Source organism: Heliangelus exortis, chromosome 11 (genome assembly GCF_036169615.1).
Source record: "Heliangelus exortis chromosome 11, bHelExo1.hap1, whole genome shotgun sequence".
NCBI classification, from domain to species: Eukaryota; Metazoa; Chordata; class Aves; order Apodiformes; family Trochilidae; genus Heliangelus; species Heliangelus exortis.
Genome location: NC_092432.1, coordinates 15,628,571 through 15,654,408, shown reverse-complemented (window position 1 = coordinate 15,654,408; position 25,838 = coordinate 15,628,571). Strand labels below are relative to the sequence as shown.

The following is a 25,838-nucleotide window of genomic DNA, read 5'->3' as shown; positions in this document are numbered from 1 at the left end:
TGTCCTCTCCAAGGAGCTTTGCATAACCTAATTTACAGGCTTCTAACTGAGAAAGAAGTCATACCCTTCAGTACCTTTTGGTAGGGGATTGTTGCTCCTTGCTCTTCTTTGTAGCTGTCTCTGCTCCTCATGACAAATTCGTACCATTCAGTATCCCGATGGGGTAAATACTTTCACTGGGGGTGGATTAAGGTGAGGTGACTGAAACAGTACTTCTGTCACAGGTTCAACAGTAACAAAATCAATTCTTATTTAGCAAATTAATGCTCAGCAGCATCTCCCTGCTAGACTCAAAAAACCAATTGTGTCTGCTTGTGTCACTGCCATCTAAACTACAGCACAAGTGGGACAGCTGAAAATAGTCCTTGTCTGTTTAACAAACATTTAGTATCTGACATATTACTATAAAACCCCTATTAACTAACTTTTAAGGAGAGAAGGAACAAGAGTGCTTACACCTCATCTTCAGCAGCCCTTTTAGTGCACCTGGTAACAAGCAGACAAGAGGTCAACTGAGGATGGTAACTGCTACAGTCACCAGAGTTTGATTTTCTGATAAACACATAAAAACTTCAGTCTTGAAATTTGAACATGAATTATGGCACAGGGACAAGCACACTGCAAGTCAGCAAGGCCAAATAGCACTGGGATCACACCACTGCTTAACACCTTCACTACCTGCATCAATTCTGCATACACACAAATAGCTTCTTAAGAAACTGAAACATGAGTTACACACAGATTGCCATAGATGCATATCAAACTGTTTCCAGTTACTTACCTCTGTCATGCTATTAATCTAATATTTCAAATATGTAATTTTGTTTTAATCAGAAACCAGCCATATCTTTTGCCAGTTCCCATGTGAGAGTGTGCAAACCACTCCTAAAAATCACCTATGGCAAGTTTCCTACAAGACATGTTGTATTGGACAGGGAATTGGGTGTACTGCAACCACAGCTGAGTCTTTACTCTACTGTCATTTTACACTACTCCAAACACTGAACAGTTATCTTTTGTCCTACCTTACAGACCAGTTAGATGTTTAGCATGGGTGCTCTTCAGCTTTGGCTTACAGTGGGTTTGAACTTATTGAAACTGTCAATGCTGTTGGAAAAAGATATTCTTTTGCATAAGCTGGAAGCATGCCATAAATAACAATTCATGGCAAGTTCTGCCTGTCTTATTATTTACACTGATGCATATTCATCTCATCTTGTAGAGGAATGCATCAGTTTGCAGGGGCAAAATTTGTATTTCTTTCCCACAAAAGGTGTAACATATTGCAAATTTTCACACTGCAAAATGCAGTATTTTTTGTGGGTAGAAACATCATGGTTTGGCTTCCCTGCTGTGTCTGTAGCTACTAAAATACTTTCAGTTCATTGACTAGATCCTAAGTCTCCAGACATTTATTTTGGCTCTTTTCTCTAGCTTCTTGTTTTAATTCATTTTGGGGGGCTTACAGTCTGTTCCTACTAGGAGAGAACAAGAGCAAATTTGGTATTTCTCTAATAGATGACATCAGTTACAATGAAGATACACAGCTCCTGTGTTCCTAATCATGGCTGATTACTAAAACAGCTCATCACATTCCAGAGGCCTTTGTTCACAAACCAAAATACTTGAACTGGTCTTACTTAGGGTATGCTTCCAAATACCACCTTCCCAGTCCTACTGACTTAATGGATTCCAACTGGCTGCTTGCTTCTGCCCCCAGGCTGCCCATTTGGTTGTCTGCAAGGCCAGACTGAATCAGGTGAGGAAACTGACCCAGGTTAAAAAGCACTTATTTCTTTTTAACATTTACTTACTTTGTTCACAAACATAAGCTTGTGCTATCTTAACAGCAGTGCTGCCACAACCAAACAAATGATGTGGGTAAACATTCAGCAGGCAGTGGGATGATTACTTACTGAAGCCCTGGAAGCATTAACTCACCCAGCCCTTGGCCTGGTAGGACCAGCACAACCCATAACTGCCACAGATCTGCTATCAGATCAGACTTGGCTGCAAAGTTGTTGATTTTTCTTACCACATCACTGCCTCTGACAATTAGGAAAACAGCTCATGGACACTGATGAAGCTAAGAATGAAGCAATGTGCAAGGAGGACAGCAGAAGTAAGGAAATAAATAAAAAGCAGAAGACGTGCGGCAAAAACAGCCTGTAAGGAAAGATGATTCCCTACACAAAGGACAAAGCACACACTGACCCAACTCAGACTGATCCACTACTGACATGCAAGCTGCTGTGAATTTGAAAATTCAGGTTCTGGAAGGCCTCAACTACAACAACAAAATCAGATTCCAGTTTAAATATTATGTCTGACTTATTCCCTTCCTCTACCATAGAAACAACACTAATAGCAGAGTTTTACATCTCAGGATAAGCTTATGGCAGGTCAGCTGCCAGGGGACAGCAAAAAAGGCATTTGCATTTGAACAAGAACCTTCAAGGGCTTCAGGAGCACTGGGAGATACTCAAGCTTAGTCAGCCACCGAGCATACAGCTACACATCCCTTCATAAATCATGAGATCATAATGAAAACTGCAACAAAGTTTTAGCACCCCTCTTCACTTGTATCCAAACCCCAAACTATTTTTCACATCAAACCATAAACATATTGAGTAGAAGCCCAACAGGACCCAAATGAGGAACCTGGCATTTTAATGTTTCCCGCACACAGTATTTTAATCCAAACCACTTCAGTTTTATTGAAAATTCTGACCATTTGGTTCTCTCAGCTGCAATATGTCAGAAAATTCAAAAGTTCTTTCTGAAACAGATTAAGGATCAACTAATACTGAAATCTTATAAGAAATTTAAGTTTTGTGTTTACTTTACTATTGAGCTTAACACTTCAGTCATGTTTCTGAGGTGACTTTTGATGATTTGTACAGTGATGAATGTATACTCATACCTAACCCAGTGCAGTGTCAAGCTCTGGACTCACTGTCTTCCTAAAGAAAGAAGAAAAGCGTTTTTAAAGTTAACCTCCATGTTAAGTAATGAAATCTCCAAACCAGTGCAGTGCTCCTATTATACAAAATTCAGCTGCCAACACTGTAACAAAAAATAGTTCCTAAGCCATTCCTGCAGAATTGTCTCCTGGAATAAGGAAGTTGTTCATCGATTTTTAAAAAATCTCATATCCATATGAGCCCAGTCTGAATGTAGCCCTGCTTTCACAGACTTGGTATAAAATTAACTATTCATTTCACTGCAATTCATAGAATCATAGAATCATAGAATTAGCCGGGTTGGAAGGGACCTCAGAGATCATCTAGTCCAACCCTTGACCCACCGGAGCAGTTGCTAGACCATGGCACTGAGTGCCACATCCAGTCTTTTTTTAAATGTCTCCAGGGACGGAGAATCTACCACCTCACCGGGCAGTTGCAGACTACTAATTGGGCTTCATGAAATAAACATGAATGCAAAGGAAAAAAAACAACCCCCAATTAGAACGTAATTTCTTAATCCTTGTAAACAGCACCTTAATGCTAGCTCCTCTCCTGAGGATAGTGCAGAGTCCAGCCTAGAATATATCTTCTATAAACAGATTGTTCCACATACAACATTGTCTCCTTAACACAGCAGCTCTTGCTGCTTATACTCAACCCAAGTGTGGACCTTTACAAATAGCAATGTATTTCACACACACGTGACACAATGATGTCACATGAAATGACTACAAGAATTTCTTAAGCCAGCTATGTAGTGCTTTTCCTTGGATGAAAGCTATTGCTTCTGCTGCAGCACATAGAAGGAATTAAGCATGCTGTGATTTGTATCAGACTCTACTAGCCATCCTCTGCAGATAAACTCTAGATAAGCAGAGTTAAAATACTTGTTCTAGAGATTTTTGCTACAAATTCACTAATGAAAAAGGAAAAAAGAGAAAAAAAGTAGTGCTGAACTTAGAAATCCCGAGTCCCTTCAACAAAGTTAAATTTATATGAAGAAGCTTACTTGTGTTTATCAGCTTTAAAGCTACTGAACATCCTTCTTCTGACAATACTTCTAGACAACAAACTGCAAACATTACCTAATGGGCTAATAAGAAAAAATAAGTAATCAATAATCAATTATAAGTAAGCTTAAGAGCCAAAAAGAGGGACACGTACATATGCAATACTTTATATTTGCCAAGAAAAAAAAATAAAATAAAAATCACAGTATGACAGGGTAAGAACAGAGTCCATCAAGAATACAGCAGTCCTAGAGAGTTTCCAGATACGAATTCTCTAGAATTAACACAGGAGTCTTTACTGTATCTTCATTTAAAAACACAGCAGGTGGCAGTGTCACTGACACTGAGTACTGAAAAAATCAGTATTAGTAAGAGAGCAGGAAAACTCTCCTTCAATTCAAGATTCACCTAATCAGAATGCAGGTAATTGAGTTATATATCTATTCTTTACTTAAATGCCTTCATTTGAATTGTCACTAAAAAAGACATTCTGACAAGAAAAGGTTGTTTTCATTTTAGAGTGGATACTTGCTACAAAATAGATGTTACTCAGAAAAGATCACACACTATAGGGACTCCATTACCAAACTAATATATTTTTTTTTCAATAAATACATACAGATATGGAAACATCCCAGACATTAGCACAGAAAAGCCTGTTGCTGGCCCTTTTTCAGTTGTCCCATGACCATTCACTGACTTAACCCACGTCTGCTCACCCACACACTGGATGTATCAGGAACACCAGACAAGAATGCTCTGTTCTAGCCCTGAAGGAGCTATCACTGAAACAGTGACTGACAAACAACTGTCAATGATTACACCTGCTTTTCACCCACTTTCTATCCCCTGGGCCCTGGAGCAGTTGCTAACCCCACCTTTGACAACTATCCCATTGCATTTGCCCTGTTAGCTCCTTCACACTATGCAGTCAGCTCTCTGTGTATGCACTGTAACCCTGCCAGCTCTGTACGCTACAGACACCTGCCATGCCCTCTGGAACAGCAGCACTCAATCTCTTCCCTCCTAAGACCCTGACTTCAATGCCCCAAGACTGCTCACTGGCTTTTGTCAGCATGGGACTTGAGTCACCACGTTACAACTGATGCAAACCACTTGTGGAGGAGAAGGATCTTAGCTTTTCAAATTACCCATTTTGACTCAGAGGCCAAATCGTGCAGCCATGTGTTAACATCCACTCGTAGTCACAGAAATTTTTAGGATTTCAACCAGATGGTTAGAGAAAAGTGCAGGAAGTGACAGGTCATACCAGGAATAGAGGCCTTCAAGCTAAGTCTGTATGCATTGTCACAGGAAGGCCAAAAGAAGTTCTACTTCATCTTCTTCAGAATATCCAGTAGCAGAGAAAGAGTTCACGTAATGGCAGATAAACAAGAGAGGAATGAAAGAACATCAGCTAAAGAGGGGCCACTGCAATAACCTTTTGAAACAGTCTCACTTTTTCATTCAAGTCTTTAAACAATATTTTCTGTGACAAGAAACAGCTGCGTGTTAAAGCATCATTACCCATCTTTTACTGCTTCAGACAAGGCAGTTGGTGAGGTTTATTTGTTCTGGTTTGAGGTTTTTTTTTGTTCAAGTGTGCGATTTGGGTTGTCTTTCAGAAAGAAACCCAAAACTGCCAAGAACCTCGGTCTCGTGAGTAGGCTGGAAAACGAAACAAATAAGTGAGAAAAAATTCAAAATTAAAAGGCCAAAACCACAGACAACTTAAAAAGACATAAATAATGTGTTTAAGAAAAAACATCCTTTTCAGTCAAGAGATGGAAGTTTCCAGGTATTGTCACAGACTTCTGTGCTCTATAAACTAAGAAATCTGTTTTTTAGAAAACTTAGAGAACACCTGATCTCAGATATTGATGTAAAACCACCCATTTCTTCCTCTGCTTAGTGGCTTTCTCCAAAGACACAGAATTTATATTATAAGGAATACAATTCCTTGTCAGAATCATCAGGGCAAAAAAATAACCCTATTCAGGAGTTGCTTCTCTATCATAAATTTAAAACAGAGACCATAAGGAAAGAACCATGGGCTTCATCTTTCTGGATGCCCTTAAATGAGCCACTGCCAAGACAATGTATTCTAAAGTAGAAGACAAGTAGAATACAATAATCTTTTGTGTAGAAATTTAACAGCAAACCAGTGAAAATGTTTTTAAGTTAATTTTACCATCGGGTATCATTAGCAGTATTCTAGAGTATCCAAACCCCTCCCTAGGCTTGTTTAGGGGAAGGAAGTTTCTATTTCTTACAACTTCGTATCACAACTTCTTTGTTAGAACTGCCAATGATGATACTTCCCAGATTCTAAGCCATTTAAAAGCACAACCTATGTGGTCAACAAGAAAAATAAACACTGTGAACAAAAGTAGCCTCGGCCCAAAGGAGAGCTGAACCTAGGACTAACTGTTCAGACATTTCTGATTGTAAAAGCTGTGTAGACAAACAAACAATGGCAACTGCCAGGTATCATTGATCATGCAGGTTATGTTTCAAGTGAATCCTTAATCACTGTCTTTTGGGAAAGCAGAAAATTGAGATAGATACTGGAATGTCAAAAGCAGAAAACTCTGTAAATGAGGGTCTTTCACAAAAAACTTCTGAATTTAAGTCAACCAGCAGGCCATACAAGCTACTGAGCTCTTAAACCTCATGATGAGTTACCAATGAGCACACACCTGTAGAAAACCCACAGGAGACAAAACCTGAGCTTCATCACTAACTACAAATAAAAGTCCTGGGAAACACATGCCCAGTCAGAGCAAAAGCCAATTTTCTTGTAGCATATGTGAAATAAATGCCTTAGAAAGTGAATTTCAGCAAGTAGAATCAGATTAGACATATTATAAACAGTGTTCCCTTGCTCAGCACTGACAATAGTGAAACGACACAGATCAGCTAATTTTTGTTTTTCACAGTTTAAGGCTTTTTTATACTTTGTGGAAAATCTTTGAGGAATTTGCCTATTATCATAGAGCTATGTTTTCAAGTAACTCAGTGCAGTCTTCAGAATGCGTAAATACTTCAGAACTTAAATACTATCTAAAAATATTCACTGCTTTTACTTACAATCCCTCTAAAGTTCTTAGGAAAATTCTCCAGATAAGCATTATATCTTTTATAAGAAGGAATGGGTAGCCATCTGAATTTCTTCTGTAGATTAGAACTTTGGTTTAATTCTCAGACTGTTACAGAAATATCTCACAAAGAAGGAAAGGTTTAAGCATCCCTACAGATGGTCAACTCAAAAGCTCAAACACACACTCATGGGAAATATAACTCCAACCTCTCTAAAATATTAATATCTTGAGAAAAGACGGTATTGTCTTGTGTTCTCCACTCCACAGAATCATGAGAAAACTCATGTACTCAGCAGACTATTTTTCCTTAGTCTTAACAAGAAAACATACCAGGGAATTTAAATTGGAATTTAAATTCCAGCCTGGATTCACAGCTATGAGGAAAACTGATATCCTGTTCCACTAGTACCTTTTTAACTTTTTCCCTTCATTTTCCACTAGGATAAAAAAACCACTGAATTTTCAAGGTTTCATTATACAATCAAAGAAAGGAAAATTATCAGCATGTGTATAACTGGAACATAGGAGACTGGTGCTCTAACCATCACATTACTCTTCTTAGCTGAAGGGAGAGAGGTCTTATCTTCACCAGTTTTTAACCCAATCTGATCAACCCTCCTTCGAGTTAATATGTATCAACATATTTCTGCATATATCCATGTTCCCCATTAACAAAATATTCCATTTATGAAAATTCAACAGTGTCTCTCTTTCCTAAACTTTCTCACATAGTATTATTCAGAGGGCTAACACACCAGGGTGTTTAATTTGTGTCCTTCCTCAGAGAGCTTTGGCTCAATGCATTAATTCAATTTCGCAAAAAAAATTCTTAGGTTTTAAATATTTGTTTTGTTGAAAACACATTTCAGTAAACAATATTTCTTAAGATTCATGTGCTACATACTATGGAACCAGATGTCATCAAGCAGGGAGTAGGAGGTCTGTATAGCATAGAATCACACTGTCTTTAAACCATTTCATGTATGAAAAAAATAATTAAGCCAAGTTTGACATAATGCAGCCATTTTTAAGATTTCACTTAATCCATAATTTTGATTAAAATATTGTCCAGCAATTATTATTGTATTTTCCAGTGTCACACAAGAATTTCCTCATTGTCACAGACCTAAAAGGCAAGGTATACAAAGAGGTAGATACAATTTATTTGGCATGTTTTAGTTTACAAGAACCAGCCAAAATGAATGTGTGTAAAGGGATTAATCTTTTCTGATGTTTATAAAACATCAGAGGACTGCCCAATATCTATTATACTTTGTGACTGACTGACACACTTGCTCTGTCAATGCACAGAATGCCTTGAACAGAGATTCCACTTAAGTATTTGCATCATTAAATTTGATTACTTGACATCAAATACCAGTTGGTTATAAAAGCACTGTAATCATATTTGGCAGATGGGAAACTAGTGTGTTAAGGGGTAAAGATTTAAAGATCACATAAGAACTGTGCTGGAAGACAATGTAGAAGCCTGGGACAGCATTAGGAACTTGCACAACACTCACCAAAAAGCATTGCAATCCTCAGCTCATCATGTCTCAGCAAAAAGCAAATGCCTTGGTGAACCAGTTGTGAAAATAAACTTTGTATTATTTTAGTATATGTGTATCTATATACAGTATTGCTTATAAGGGGGCTAAAATACCTTTAAATGACCATCACTTTCATGTGTTTCATTGCAGAAGTCTGCTACTCTCACAGCATTTCCATGCTCCCAGCAGAAAAAAAAATTATGCTCCATATTCTTGTTACCTATTCTTGTTAGCTCTTTGGAGATCTCAGCTAGCTCATCTTGCATGTCACTTAGCTTCTACAAGCTGATACAATTGTGAAGGACACAAAACTCTCAGTTTCGAATTTGAACACTTTCACCATTCACACAAATAATCTTTTAACATTTGAAAGTTTCAACATTGAAATAAAGTAACTTCATTGAAGAAATGCAAGACCATATTGAGGTTTCCTGCCCCCTCTCCTTCAAAAGTGTTAGTATGGAGTGAATGCTAAAAGCAGGCTTTGAAAGTATCTTAATTATAGAGATCTTTCTCCAATTAAAAAAGCATTCCCCCTGAAAATTTTATTTCAAAGCCCTTATCACCTGTAATAGAATAGGCCTTGTGGAGCAACTGAATAATATACTACTCATACATTCACTTAGTCTATGATCTTCACCTGGGCACTTAAAAAGAAGCATGTTTTCTTAAGAGAACTGATAGAAACATTCATCTGTGTTTAAAGGGCAATGCTATTATTCTGCCTTGTATTGCTTTGAATCTCATGAACTGAATCTATTTCAGGTTTCACTGAAGAGGCACAATTTGTCTCTCCACTGAACTGCTAGGAATTCAGGTGGCCCCAGTTCAGACACATGCTGTGCTCTGAAATAATTTCCCTTGCATACTTATAAACTTGAAATATTAAGACAACTTTTTTCCCAAAAACTCCTTGGAAAGCACTAATGTCTCATAGCAAGTGGATTGTAGGCCTGCTCCCAAATGTGTAGGCATGCTCACACCTTTAATGGGCTTCATCCTGCAAAGTTTTTATTTAAATTTACCCTCATTAGGTATGTTGGTGACTGGATGCAAATCTGTGCCCTATTTATTGCTCACTGACAGCTGTCTGACTAATATGATTGGGAGGTTGCCCCCTTGTTTCCCATCTGGCATAGGCCATTGAAAATGTCACACACTTGTCTATCTGTTGGTGGATTAAACCATTTCCTGCCTGTCAATAGCTTTTCTGCTGGAGTTTCACACCCCTTCCTTAGCTCCATGCTGCTTCTCCCGAGGTGTTTAAACTCCACTCTGCAAATGTGGGTGTTACTCATCTGGCCCAGAAGGAGGTCAGAGACTTCAGTATGGAGGAAACAGAGGTGGATGAAGCCACCCAAACAGTAACACCTCATATCAGGCAACACTGCAACACTTCAAAACCACAGAGTGTTTCAGCAGGATATTTTTTTAAATTTCTTTTCCAGCACTCAGTTATTCAATAACAAAAATGGAAACACTGGGGAAATGTGTCACTGAAAATTTCAGTTCAAATGAAATTCCCCATGTTTACCATGCAACTTCAATTGAAAAATTTCTACTAATACTTCAGCACTCCTAACTTTTGGGATGAAGCTGAGCCAACCTAGCAGCTTGCCATCACCCAAACGGAATATTTACCCCCACATCTCCCTTTTCTTCTCCTCCCTAAGTATTCTGCTGACTGCTAACATAGCAGAAAATTAATCCAGCATAGGAAAAGTCAATTGTGCCTTTACCAAAATAACCCACTCCAGATAAATTGGTTGTATCCGTTAAGTGTTGGTATCACAGTACAAATTATATAGTCAGAGAGTAATATTTAACATGAATATTTCCCACCCTTCCATTGTTGTTTTTTTTTATGTCCATATTAAGACACTTGCAACCAACAATGCAGAAACAAAGAGCTAATACAACAATACATCTTCAATTTTTGTATGCTGCAAAGGAACATACATGATATTCTACACAGTCCTGGAAGCTCACCAGCCTAAGAATGCCTCCTACAACTACAAGACTTGAGTGCAGAATAGTTCTCTTCAACAGCAGCTGTAGTGGCAGCCTCCAACATAAGCAGTGGTAGTCAAGACCCTAATACAGAACAGTACTGCTTATTTTTCATTTTTGCTTTGTTTACAAGTACTTGTCTTCAATGGTTTTCAAAAACTTCGAAATGGGTGTAGTATCTCCCACAAAGTAATCTGTCCTGTCAAGAAAAATCACATTTCTATTAACTTTAGCTAAACAGTGCAAAGAAAAAGTACACAACCCCTTTAAACAGCTCTGAGATAGCTTCTTGGCCTGCCCTATATCTCCTTGAATTTCCTAGATACACATAAGGAGAGAGCTTATATGATGACACTGATCTGAAGATGGCTGTGTAACAGACAATTTCTGCTGTTCAATAGGAGCATTAACCAAATGAACACCTGAGTAAGAAACCACAGGGAAAAGCCTTTACTCTAAAACATTATCCACTAAAGAAACCACTACACATAGAATTCTTCACCAATTCCTGTAATACTATATTCAAGTAAGAAATAACATGTGAAAGATTGCTGAAGTGTATTTTTCAACATTTCTAGAACTCCAGGCTTGGACCTACACTTTTTAAGTAGAGGTCCTACACTGCCAGCTTCTGGCAGCCTCTGATTTATAGACCTATGGTCTGCACTGACCAGATCAACTACAGGATTTTAACTGTATGATTGGTACCCAGGCAGGAGGAGGGTGGGCAGGAAAGCTCTAAGACAACAGTGATAAAATAAGAAGATTCATTCCCCCACCTTGTGGGTAACTACTGAAACAACACTGTATGTAGCATTTCATCATTTGTAACCTAGACAAATATTCACCTATGAAATTCCTATGAAATTTCACACAGATTTCTGCTATATCACAGTGACTGAAACTTCAAAAATCTTTGCAAGTAACTCAAAGTTTACATGTTTTATTTTACAAAATTGTTTGTCTTACTGTTTTTCAAATTCCATAAAAAACTTAGACAATGTCTACTCTTTTGATGCTTATCAGCACAAGTAATGAATTACTTAAGGTTCGTGCACTCTGTTCAAGTACAAATAATGTCTTGAGTGCACAGCAAAAACAGCTAAATTTGCTTTAAATTTAAAAGAAAAGTTTCTCCAGGACTGTACCTATGACAAGCCTACTGCTACTAGTCTAATTTAAAAACAATTGTACAATTGCTCCCAAATATTTTTGTTGCAATGTCATTATGCTAAACTTTAACATTCTCTTGCTATTTGGTTATCTGACTCTCAGGACAGGATGAGGTCTAAAGCTGGGTTGCTCAAGTATCAGTTACTGATTTAAAGATACCTTCTGTGCTACTTTTGATAATTAATCTGCAACAATGCTATGTGAACAGTTGTAGATGTCATAGCTATTTAAAAATCAACACCAAATTTCTGTCCAGCAGGTAAACACAAGAGGAAATTTGGTAAATACAATACAGTCTTGATACACCAAGTAAGTCAGGGGGAGATTCAGGGTCACATTTATCAGAGCAGAAACCAGCACAGCTCAGTGACTTACCTATAAGGCTTTGATTGTATACCAGAGGAATATATACCATACCTGATGGGGAAACCTTTCAAACCCTAGAAGCACATTACATTATACCATGAACAAGCACCTTCCTTATTCCTCAAGTCTTCACAATGGACAAGCATTTTTCTGGATTACACGTTCATACTGTGCTCACCTTTGATGAACAGTGGAGTCTAGAAACAGTGTGGAGAGACATGAGATGAAAACTGCAATTTGAGTGTTGTTATACTATCATTAGAGGACTTTCAGTGTTCCAGCTGCTGACTCCAGCAAAAGTGCCTGGGAATTGCTCTCTGCCTCCCTGACTGAAATCCAAGCAGAAATTTGTTTTTCCTTTTGAAATTCAACATGTTGTTCTCAAGTATCACAGTCTGTATTCATATAGATGAGATACTGACATAAAATGCTACAGTCTGGAGATGGGTGTATTTGCATGATTATTATTTAGTGATTATGCAAACAAGATCCATAATCCAAGGAATGAAAATGCATTAAGGTCATTAGCAAACTGAACAACATTCATATTCTTGGAGTAAATGTTTTACATCCAGATTTTTAATAATCTTTTTTTTTTCCTCCCTGTCAATATACCCCTTTTGTGCTGTGTGTCATTTTATGTTGAAGTGGTAACTGCCCTCTCCCTACAAAGCATACCTTTGTCCAGGGATCTTTAGAGAGACTAAAGCTTCGATTTTTCTGATGGAATCTGAATTTTTATATGTTGATTCTTAAATCCCTCCACTTCTTTCTTAAATTAAATTTCTCTTCAAATGGTCAGTCCACTAGCATCTATTTCAAATTAAGTCTTCACACTCAGGTTTGAATAAACATAAGCTGTTGAAAGAAATATTTTGTCAAACAGATGGTAGCTGGTTTCAAAATGTTTCACAAGTCAGTTTTCACTTCTAAAATTAAGTAATTTAATTTATTTTTAACTACTGTGAGTCACTCACAATCCCTTTATATAAACATTTCTTCCTGTCAACCAGAGGCTAAGATTAGGATATATGGAAGCGTAATATATGTTACACTACTACACCAAAAGCATATTGACTCCCAGCAATGAAATAAAAATACTGGTATCTTAACTATTAAGAATTTTTTCCCCTTCTTCAACTCCACAATTAATTCCCTGTACAACTATTTGATCTCTTATCAGTCCCTGTTTAGTACTTTCCAGACTGCAAGTGTTGATAAAATGGTTAAACACGATGGTAAAAAGTGTTAAGCTGTTTTTGAGATGTGTAATTTAAATTAAAACAGAAGTAATAGACTCAATGAATACAGAATACTTTTAAGAGGAAAAAGTCTGAAAAAATCTAGTTGCCACTAAAAGCCACTAAAAATTCCTCTGAACAGTTGACAGCAAAATGGATCAAGTTCATGTCACACATTAGTAAAGAAGCTATTTGTATTTTCAAAATACACTATGTTGCATGTATTCAATGAAAATGATCACAATAAACAACTCCTTTAGAAAGCCCACAGTGAAGTGGAATCAATAGCACCACCCTGTGATTTAACCACATATTCCCATTATCTAGTAAAAAGCTCTCATGTCTTAATCTTTTTATTTTCTCAAAGCATTTTAACAAATGCAGTTAAAATCATTACCAAAAGTTTATTATCATGTTTTTAAATGAAACAGCTTGATATTATTATTTTCTGCTCCTTGAAAACAGTTAGTAGGTTTTCCTCCTCCTACCTTGAGGAAGGAGATGTTCTTTACCTAAGAGAGAAGCGAGCACACATACCAGGACTGATAAAGTTACAAAAAAGAAGCACAAGCAAGAATCTAAGAAAACAGTTGCAAGGACTAAGCCCCCACTCAGGCTCTGAGGAAACAAAACATAACAAGAAAAACCCCCCAAAATTTCTGAAGGTCCACAGAAACCTCTGATGAGCCAGGAAGCAATGGAGTACCTGAAGCAAACCAAGGACCCAGGCCTGACCTAAGCACTTTACCCCAACAATCCCTCATTCCTACAGATCAGAGTAGGACTGAACTCTGCAGTGGTTCTTATGCTGGACATATACTAAGGGAATAGACAAGAGATCCTCCCTGTCCACTAACTCCCACAGCCAGCACTTCAGGAAGATGCATCAGCTTAAGGAAAAGGGCAGAAAGGGAACAGAAAAATAGAGTTGCCAAAATCAGAGGGTAAAGTCTAGGTACAGCCTGCAGCATCTGTACCCAGAGAAAAAACAGCAATGCAACACACTGGATAAAAAGCAAGAGCAAGGAACTCCTGGTAAAAGGGAAAGGAACACCTGAGGAGAGCACTGGGCAAGGCTTGGAAACCTATTGGTCCCAAATATTTTTCTTCATCTAAGCAAGAAATGGAATTCCTTAGAAAATTATCTCGTTTATATTCTCTTTAGTGCTTGATCCAAATGGTAGAGAAGATCATTCATTCTTCTTCAACTGGAAGTTTTAGTGCCATCTGCTCCTTGGAGTTCATCTAGCAATCCAAGCAGTTTCTTCAGACTATTTTAAAAAGGAAGCCAATTCATTGTGCTTAATAATAAATAAAGAAAAAAATAAATCTGCTGTTCCTAATTTAAGCCAGAAGGTTTACAAATAAGAATGAGGAAGTACAGAACAGAATCAAGCAGAAGACTGGAGTCAGCAGCATGTCATCAGAACTGTTTGAAGCTACAACTCTGCTCCTCAGAAAGACACACACAGTACCTTCTAAGAAATGACTACAGTGAAATCTATTGTCAGCTGTGAACTGAGAGGCAGTACCTAGACAACTGTGCCTTAGATGCCAAACCCCCATGTGAAGGAAACAATGGGCTGTAGAAAGCTCTTCTGCTGTAAGCACATAAGCCAATATTTTTTCCAGTGCCTGTGCCACATGGCAAACCAACCGCATATAATGTATTTTAGAAGCAACAACATTTCAAATCATAGCACAAATAATGGCATATAAAAATTTATTGTCTTTTTTTTTTAACACAAGTATGAAATACAAAAAACCTAGACAGCTCATTCAATTAATAAGCACAGCTTTCTACGATGTAGGTGATATCACAGAAGTAAAGCTCGTACCATTTCTTTTGTTGTAGCAAACTGGATCAATAGCTGAGTGTATATGCTAAGTTCTGTGTTTGGCAGTTTACTTTCAAATATCTCGAGGTTTCTAGTTTTGGTGAGAACAAAGATTAAGAGTACATTCATAGAATCCACAATCCCCTAAAGACAGTTAAAAAATTCAGGCCTAGTTCTCATGATTACTCCACTTACTGAATAGACCTACGCAACAATATTGCCATTTTTATTCACTGAATTAATATTTATAGCTATTCCCTAGTACAAAATTAAGTGCAGACAGCAGAAATCACTTTTTCAAAATGAAAGAGGTTGGAAAGAACAAGTTTTCAGGAGTATTTGCAGGGACACTTTGCACACGAGAGACAAAGACTGACAGCAAGAGCTCTTAGTTTACTGATCACTGAACTAAAACCTGTTTGCTTATATAGTCTTCCATCCAGACAGTTAGTTTTGTATGTGCTCAGTGTTAAGAATGGAACTTGTCTCTATCAGATTTGTGGGATTATTCATATGGTAAAGAACTGGGCACATACTTTAAATGTACATGAGCGTCTTGCTAAACTGAATGCAAACAGTCCTCGGGAAGAGAAACTGCAACAGAAACATTGAATCAGAAGTGACTTTTAACTTAATGAGATGGCACTCTTCCAGTGCAGTAACTATACACTGAAAGCTAATTAGTTTGACTTAAGCTTTTGACATACAATGCTGTCTAAAACCAGTGAGCTGTTCCTCCCAGAGAAGTCTTTAAGCTACGGTGATACAACCAAACCCCCAAATCCATATTAGTGCACATGACAGGGGAATAATATATTCAATTTTTAAAGTGCAGATTTTCATTTACAGAACAAGTGAAAACATTTCAAAGTAAGCATTTAAAAGAAAAAAAAAAAACTTTAAAGCCTATTTCTTTCATATGCAACAATTCTTATGTTGCTCCAGTGCAGTATTTTCTAATGCTGAAGAAAGACAGGGATGAAATCACAGTAGCTACTTTGACTAACACTTCATCCTTAATTTAAAGAGAATGTTGTCTAAAACAGGAGGAGTTTTAATTAGTTTCAGTCAGGAAGATAAATATTTTATTTTGCAAAATGCTAGAACCACAATTATTACAACCTATCTGTAAACCTTTAACTAGAGAGTGCAAATCAAATAACCACTTCATTTCAGAATCCATTTACAGAAGCTCCTGACATAAAAAGGGACAGAAAATTTCAGAGTGTGAAAACATTTTAGCAAAACTTGTAATTCTGAAAATTAAGTGTGCATTTTAGAATAACAAAATCCATAGTTTTATAAAGAAGCGTAGCTTTCTAAAATAAAGCATTTATGGCTGTTAAGTCTGATGGAAGACCTCAGATATTTTATCTTTATTTTCTGGGCAACACTTCCATGTTGCTTCTAATAATTTTTAAAAACAAATTTGCGTACCAAAGGTCAAACCCGACAAATCTTGTCATTATCAAGGCAGTGTTTGTGGCTTCCTCAGCTGCAACGATGCTTGCTTCACCAACTTTTGTTGTTTTCTTCTTGCCTGGGCTTCCTGAATGGCACAACAAACCCTCTGTGAAGCAAAACATTTTAAAAAAGAAAAATTAAAGCACGCAGTGCGCAGATTTCTTCTTTATGATGCTACTAAAAATAGCTAATTCAGCAAATTAAAGCCTACATACGCACTGGCTCGTTGCTGGGCCTTAAGGTAGATACACAGCTTCTGATTCACATGCTTAATATGCAACCCAGAAAAAGCTTCAGTGATACTGTCAATCTACTCCCATTTTTTCAACTATTAACATTAATGACGTTATTCACACTTAACTAGATAAAGCCTCCTCAGGCAGCACCCCAATACAAGTGAACTAATTTTAAACAGATAAGCAAGTGACCTTTCCAACACTACATGCTCTGGAGGCTTTCAGAGTCAGCCCATTTCAAGATCCTGTGTGAATCTTGTGTGCAGTCAGCCTAAACAAGTGGGAACTACAGCATGTACTGTTAGCACATACACACTGTGAAACAGCAGTCAGCATTTAAGCAGCCAGTTCAGGTAAGCAATAATCACACTAAACCCATCCATCTTGCTGCATTTTCAAGATTATGGGATTCAAAGTTCTCTTAAAGAATATACTGACCAAGTGCTGCAACATGCTGGATCCCTTAATTGGCATATGTCAACTCTTGACATCCTCTGTTCCTGCTGCTACACATTATTTTTAGCAAACATTAACATGTCATAAGAATAAGGTCTTCTGAGGAAAATTTAGTATCATATCAAATTAAGCAGTATTTTCTTCTAAACTGGATAGAGAAGTATTGAGAATGTACAGCTACTAAATTCACTCCAAGGTAAAGAGCCTCAGAACAGGGCTATGTTCAGGCCAAACAGCCATGAGATTTTCATTATCATTGTCTGGAAATACAGCAGAATCCTTCATGACAATGAAAAGATGACACTAGTGACAGCAGGCACTTCTGAAAATATTTACAATGAAAAGTGCTCTCAAAGTGGATAGTTAGCTGAAATCCACCAAATAAATTAAAATAAAACCTAATAATTCAAAAATTATCAGAACTAAGCAATGCAAGTAAACCAGCCATCTGTATTTAATTCTTGCATCAAAGCAATATAATAGCTCAAAAAAACCCCATATCTCAACTGTACACAGTTCCAGCTTTGGCCATGATGCTAAGATACAGAGAAACTTAAAAGGATTTAAAATAGTGAACCAAAAGTGTGATTTGGAAGACATGCTGTAAGAAAATGCTCAGGGAAATTTTTCTTTAAATGAGAAACAATAAGGAAGTAACAGTCTTCCAGGAAATAAAAGAAAATATAGCCCTTTTTTTCCCCTTTCCAGTCTAATCCAGTCTTTTAGAAAGCTTGACCAATTTAATAGAAGGAATTTGGACCCTATTCTGATTCTAGCTGCTGACTTGCCATTTACTTGCTACAATTCCAAGCATGCTTCCAAGATGCTGTGGATCTAAAGGATTTCATTTTTGCTATCAGAAAGAACTCCTCCTCTCCCATCATCCGACACTAAGTTATAGTAAGATGTATGGTTTCCTAGGTAAATTTTTCTATTAAAGTACCCTGGAAAATCTATAAAATTGTTATTTCAGCTTATGGGACTTAGCTATGAGACCAAACCATCCACAGAACAAAAACTCCCAAAAGAAATCAGCCTCTCCATTAACATGAACAAACATTTACAGATAAATGGTAGAAAACCCAGGTACAGGGAGGAAGGAGGGGTGGCAAAAGGGAGGAATCTAACTAAGCCTCTTCACACCAGGTATACTAACCTAGCTATCTCACTGATCTTGAAATAATGAGGAGGTAGCAGAATTCAGAGGTATGTTCAGTCCTGGAGACTATAATGAATACTTTAGGTATTGGAATTATTTTCCTTTAATGAACTTTAACATACAAAATGTAAAACTATAAAAGTTCAAGCTTAAATTACTGTTACATATACTCTCTTGAACACTTTAGACTACCTTGTCTTGTCTTCTCCTACTTAAACTCAGTTTTCAACATGAAAGCATGATGAACAGTCCTCAGGCACAGCAGCCTTTTCTATAATGGGTCTTTGAACATTACCATCTTTTTTACATGCTGAGTTTCAAAAACTGCTAACAGTATCATAAAGGAAGAAGATGAAAGGAAAAAAACCCCATACCCTTGCTGCAGTTTCATCATGAAGCTGAACTGTCCTTACACATTCATGACCTGTACTGTCCTTCTTTTGGAACATCCTCTGATCCTGTTGCCCAAGGGAATAAAAACGTACTTTAGATGACTCACAAAATAAGAATGCACAATCTGATACTTAAATGGCTTGAATGTCAACTTCAGGCTAGATTTCCATGTGGACTCTGTCCAACCCAACAAATACATTCAGAAAATATTAACTTGTCTCATAGTCCCATAGTTAGCAGTAAGAACCATAAGTAAGTTAAGAATATGTTTGGACCTCCAAATAGTGTTAAATAAAAAAAGAAGTCTGTGTGCTTTTCTTACCAAAACAGTTAATTTTAGAACATTTGCTTCGTAGGAGGGACAGTGTGTAAAGTCTTCAAATAAGTAATCCCACTCTGTTGTTAAATGGCCTAAAATTTCCACTTCTTTTACATATATCACTCTCCTGTTGAAAAGAAAAGAAGTAAATAGTATATTTCTTCCTGGAACAAGAACTTATCCAGAAAAATAAAACAAAGAAATTTGCTTAGGGCAGCATCTTCTATGTGCATTGGAAGTCTCCACTCAGTCACTGTGGAACTGTATATCCTGAATATCTATAATCACTTCGTCCAGAAGACTCACATATACTCTACAATATTGCACTATTTGCACAGGCCAACTTGATCAAAACCAACCCAGCCCTCCAAGTCCAGGCATTTTATTAGGATTGGATACTAGAAGGTTTGGATACTAGAAGATTTTAATGTTAATGTTAGTTTTCACACTTGCACAAACACTTAAGACTCCATTTAGGATATCCTTTAATTAACAAAATTGTAAACACATGCACTGTCAAAGTGTTGGTTTGATTGCAAACAGTTATCACAAGCTATTTTGAAAAATTAGAAAAAAAGAATATATCCCTCCAGTTTGATGAAAGAATCACTGATCTTGGGATAAGCTCTCTTCCTAAAATAGTACCTAGTATTGACATGATTACCAGATTATAGTTTTCATAAATGAACATAAGAAATAATTTTTTTAATGAATAAGGAAATTATATATGCAGAGAAGAGCAATCAGTTTAGCATTAACCAGATGTCTAATCCCCAAATTGAAACTAAGACAAGCCCTTAGAAAGCCTTTGAAACTTGATACCTATTGGTAACAATAAGTTTTGATCTTCTGCTTCTTGGCAGTGGACAGTGGTATTGATAGCTCTCTTTTTCCAGCTTTCTGATGTGCAATTTCTGAAACAGAAAATAATTTTTGACTGTTACAAGGAAACTTGGAGGTTTCCAATTCAAACCTTCTAATTCAACCTTCTAACAAGTTACCTTAAAAAGCAGATTTTCACAGTGCTCTTACTCTTGACACTGAGTCACCAAAAGCCACTCAGAAGTTAGAATATTGACACTGCAGTCTCAGACTCAGTTTTTATTTCCTGTGCTAACAGGTTTCCAGTAATGTTCAATCTATTACACCCCATGCTGCAGACTTTATTCAAGAGAGAAAATCTTGCAACAATACCTTTAAAAGGCAGCAGCACATGACCCTGACCCTTAGAAATAAACCATCAAGTTACACTCAGTGCCAGATTGTTGGAGATAATAGCAGAAGATGGCAGGATATGAAAAAAATCCAAATATGAACTCATTTTATACCTGAAACATAGCTTTTTAAAAAACAAGTAAAAACTAAAGAAATACGAAACCCACTGTCATGTAAGACTGCAACTCTAAGGTTGCAATCCATATTCTGAATTCTTTTTTTGTATATGCAAAAATGAGACATGCCACATATTTAAACAGATTTATTCATAAGCATGTTCTTTTCAACTCAAAGCTTTGGAGAGAAAGCCTGTTTCTCATAACTTCAGAAACAATCCTGATAGAATTTTTTAAATTTTCATGCAATATGGTACTGAAGTAAGAGTTTCCACTGAGCTTGGTGCCCAAAAGATGGAGTATTTCTCAGAGCTCCTTTCAATACACTGGATAGGGGTGTTATGTAAAAAGGGGTTGCACTTGACACAAATTACTCCATGATCTGCACACTCTTCAAATTCAGGCATCTTTGTCAAAAGCTTTTATTTTTATGAGCATACTACAGCACTTTAAAGAAGTTCAACTCATTCTTATTTTACATGGAAATGAAAGAAGCATAACAAATGTACACAGCAGAACAGTGATTGAACCAGAAATAGAATTCGCAGTTTCCTGAAAACTCGCGTAGTAAAAAAACTCCCTGCCTCATCACACTGTCTCCCCACCACATCTCCATTATTCATGAAGTGCTCTGCATTGCTTATAAAGCTCCATGCCTTAAACTGGGTAATAAAACAAAGTAATGCCATAGAAATTGAATAATGTATGAATTGCACCATGTCAGATCCTAAGTGCTGGGGTTCCAAGACAGTCTCCTCACCAGAGCAGGCAGCAATACCTGCACATTAAAAGGCAAAGACTAAGAAAGCCAAAGGCATTCATTACCTATTCTAGCAAATCTCATCAACTGCAAACTCTCCTCAACCAAAGATTAAAACTCCTGAGAACTTATTCCTAGAAGTTCTCCTCTGGCTGCCTTATTTGTTCTTTGATTTCTCCAGCTGTACTTGCTGTGGATTTGTTAACGAAGTTCATTCTGTATTACTGAAACTCAGTGCATGAGCTAGAGACCTGGCCTACAAGATGTCAAATCTGACTTTCCAAGTTTGGAATTGACTGAGCAGGTCTCTATATAGCTCATATACATTAGGCCCAGCACTTCTTGGAAAATGCACTGTGCAAACAAGTTAACACAAGTGAATGGCTCAACTCCATTTGGCTGCTGTCCTCATTCTGCACAAAAACTTCTGAGAGGAAAAAAGCAATCTGACTTTTAAGAGTTAGATATATGCTCCTCCTGGATCAAAAAAATAAACAACAATAATACCTATAAGTTGAGTTATCTGCAATTAAATTTGTAAATGCATATAAAATTGATTTATCTTGCTTGTTAAATATCATATTTCTTGCAAAGACACTGTAACCCCCTTTTACCCTGCATATAATTTGTAATTGTATTCAATTAAATTACTTCTGAAGGATGAAGCTGTATCCAGTGAACTATGTAGATCATTCATTCTTGGTTAATATACAATTCCAACCTACACCATTTACACATAAGAAAATAACAATCTTAGATGTGCTGGAACTGCATAATACCCAGCTTCCAGTGTTAATTGTGCTACATGTTCCTTTTTGATAGATGCAAAAACCATATTGCCAACAATAAATATAAAAAATACCACTACACAAAGACATTTAGTATGCTTAGTACACCACAAAAACTTCATTTCATTTTATTAGTTAAAACAAGAATTCAGTGTTTCATATGTTCTAAACAATTCTAAACTCAACAAGCTGACTATTGACCACTAAACCCCAAAAAGGCAGCAGCAGAGAGATGTCTCTGCTTAACCTTTTTCATGTATGACAGGCAATTTGCTCTCAGAACAGCTTGTTAAGCTTAGCTTGTTTATGAGATGCTGTATTAGAAATGAAATTTATCCCATCATTTAATTGAGAAATATGTTTTTTAATTTGTATATACACATTTATATGCAAATGCACGTTAGCAGCTCGAAGTCTCTATTTAAGCATGTTGAACAGCAAAAACTCCAGAAGATTCTGGGAATGAAACCAGAGCCAATGGAGCTAGCTGTAATTTTTAATGGATAATTTCACAAAGTAGTAGCAATAGTAACTTCAAGTGACTGCTGTTCATCAGATGTGTGACAAATATGATGCATAACAGAAATCATACAAGTTTTCTTAATATTCATAAAATTATAAACAGCATTTATCATGAAATTATAAGCATTTTCCCAGAAGAAAATACCACTCAGTATAATCATTTAAAATTTTGCACAACTATCAAAATGTGTCCTTCTCCCTTCATCCACTGACCCAGCTCTAACTCAAATAAATTAAATAACTATTTACTCTACCATCATTTTTTTCCAAGTGCCTTTGTTGTTGCCATTCATACAGAAAAAAAAAATACATAGGGAGAAAACCCTGTCTCTGCCATCTTACTCACTCATCTGATCTTAACTTAAGATGGTTTTTCCATTAGTTTGTTTACTTAACCTGGACAACATGAAACTTCTATTCAACTGCTGCCCAGAAAAGATATGAACAAAGAGGAAAGGCTATGTTAAATGCAATCATGTCTTAACACTTAAGGCAGATAAAGACGACCATGACAGAAATAAAGTCAAAATATGGAAAATGGTTACTCAATTAATCCAGTTCTTGCTGCGTATGCCAGGAGAGAAAGAGGAAAAAAGAGAAATATTAGAAACAGAATAGGAAATAGGGATTAAAAGAACATGAGGGAAGAAGTAGCAAAAAACAAGTTTTGGTCTTAAAACATTAATATAGACAGGTATTTTACTCTAAGTTTTTAGCAACAAAATAAGCCTTTTTAAGGTACATTTTAAGAATGTCAAGGCCAAAATTCAAATGAACTGGAGCTATTATTCATTCTCCCTATGTTAGCCTCATCCAGATGTAGAAACAGGCTGAACATCCACACAATGCCTGAAAGCTATGAAATATTTCTATTAAGAACAACCTAAAGAAATAGCAAAAGGTGGTGTTTTGACTTCACTGAGCTTTTTCAAGTGCTGACACCACCAAAAAAAACAAAAAAAGGAATTTCAGTATTTCTATTATATGCCAAATAATTCAAGCTGCATTTGTCCTATTTAAAAGTTGCTTAGTTGGTAAAGCAGCCTCAGCTTTATCATTAAGCAAAACATTAGAACAGAGCACCAAAATGTTTTTTCTCATTTCCACACATTCAAATCTTAATCCTACAAATCCTTACTCTTACTACTTCCTTTCAGAGCATGAGATAAGCAATTACAGATCATAACATGCAGATCATTTAACAACACTGCTGCAATTTCCTTGTCACTTTTAGCTTACTACAAACACTGGGTCTTCTCTGCTATACAGGCCCACCTTATGCATAAGGTTGGAGCAAAATTTTACTACAGATAACTGCCACAGATCCCTGAGAGCATTTTTGTACCAAAATCCTTTATGAAACTCTGTACATTAGAGAACTTGGAATTTACAAAGGAACTCATACCTCAAATAAATCATAACCTTCAGCTTCCACCCTATCGTATGGCCGAATGATGCCGTCTTCATGAATGAGACGCGGAGGACGGAGACTGGAAACTTCCTCAGTGGATTCTGCCACCCTGCCACAGACAGTGAACAGTATGCTGGTAAGGTGACTACAATTCTCTGTTTCACCAATGTATCTTTTAAAAGACACCCTTTTACTTCACCCATGTCCCCCTTATACTTCCTGGGTACCTTTAGAGAAGTAAACAGACACACACACTGCTATTAATAAGTCCCAAGTAACAGGAGCCAATTAAACAGCTACATAATAACCTGGAGAAGTTTACCCCAACAGTGGACACTTCAATGAGGATTCTCATGTCTATTAACAAACTTGCCAAAGGTCCCCTTCAAGGACAAGAAGCCCCTGATGCCTACTCCTAACCAAAATTCAAACCAGTAAATTTTTCTCTGAAAATGTTCTTTTTTACAGCAATGTCAAATGACATTTTTGTATCTGCATTCAGAAGTACACAAACCTACCTCAAAAGTCAAATTTACACATGGTCTTTTCATTACTTTCTGATCAGCTATTGTCTACTTAAACTTCAACACTTCAAGGTGTTTTCTGAATTAGAAATTTCCAGACACTATCATAAAATACATTAATTACAGGCTACTATATCCCAAATAAAATATGCAGTGGGATATATAAGACAAATAACTGTGTGTCACAACTGAACCACTTCACCACCTGGTATTCAACATCTGGAGCATATTTCAAATACCAAGTTCCTCCTGACATTTTACCTTTGAATGCCCTGGAAGGTACTGCTTGCCATATCTACGATGCCACCTGTGGGGCGGGCTACCACTCCTACAAGCCCCTTTCCAATGCCCTTAAAGAATCCAGCTGCACCTTCTTTCTTAGCTCCTTTAAAAGAAATGGAAGAGAAAAAGAAAGTTCTAATGACATATTTCAAGACATCAACCTCAGAATTCAGCCATTACTGCACCAAGCTGCACTAGAAATATTTTTACTGGAAACAGCAATTACATACACTTCAGTTAAAGAAAAATAACTCCTTTATGAAGAGACAAGCACTGATTCCTTGTCTGATCAGACATGTTGCTCTTCACCCAATACCTTACTAGCCTCCAAAGCCAGCATACCCGAGATGTTAACTGGATTCTTCTTCTCACATTTTTGTTCTGGACTGTAGGCCAGTGTTTTTACAAGCTGATAGCAATAAAAAATAACATGAAGACTTTAAGATGCACAACTATAACTGAAGTTTACTATTTTTATCTCAAACTTATGGGCTTCTAGTAATACATAACTATGGAAGAGCCAGGAGTGTTTAGAAAGCATGTCCATCCATCTACCAATGAGAGAACTAAACCTCAAAGTAAATGCCTATAAAATATTCAGTAAAAATTAACTTCCAATATTTAAGTAACTTTGACATCAATCTTAGTAAGATGCTTTTTATCTTGGATTTTCTCTCTGTCTACCAGGCTGATTTAAAAAATCAACCAAACAACCCCCCCACCACAGAAACAGAACTTTCACATTAACTGACAGATAAAGACAAATTTAAGATTTCTCCAGTCCTTGGACTCTCCAAACTTCCAAGTCCCAAAAAACTTTTTCAGTTCAGGCTTTTTTATTTCTTATTTTTTTTATCTTTATTCTGGCTTGAAACAACAAACTGGGTACTACAGCAGGCCTAACAAAATACATCATGAAAACAACCCTTCCTTAATTC

At 36.8% G+C, this 25,838-nt stretch overlaps 1 protein-coding gene across 3 annotated transcripts in view; it reads right to left on the bottom strand.

Moving 5' to 3' along the window:
* Positions 1-15,123: 15,123 nt before the first annotated feature.
* The window catches only part of VPS13C (vacuolar protein sorting 13 homolog C), an 84,037-nt gene continuing 73,322 nt past the window's right edge, over positions 15,124-25,838 (bottom strand). For all 3 annotated transcript variants that reach the window (XM_071754909.1, XM_071754910.1, XM_071754911.1), the window contains 6 exons: positions 24,880-25,003; positions 24,089-24,203; positions 20,105-20,196; positions 19,286-19,409; positions 18,945-19,028; positions 15,124-16,825 (listed from right to left, as the gene is read on the bottom strand). In XM_071754909.1, coding sequence (XP_071611010.1) covers positions 16,724-16,825; positions 18,945-19,028; positions 19,286-19,409; positions 20,105-20,196; positions 24,089-24,203; positions 24,880-25,003 — 641 coding nt within the window. In that variant the 3' untranslated portion in view covers positions 15,124-16,723. The remainder of the gene's footprint in view (positions 16,826-18,944; positions 19,029-19,285; positions 19,410-20,104; positions 20,197-24,088; positions 24,204-24,879; positions 25,004-25,838) is intronic.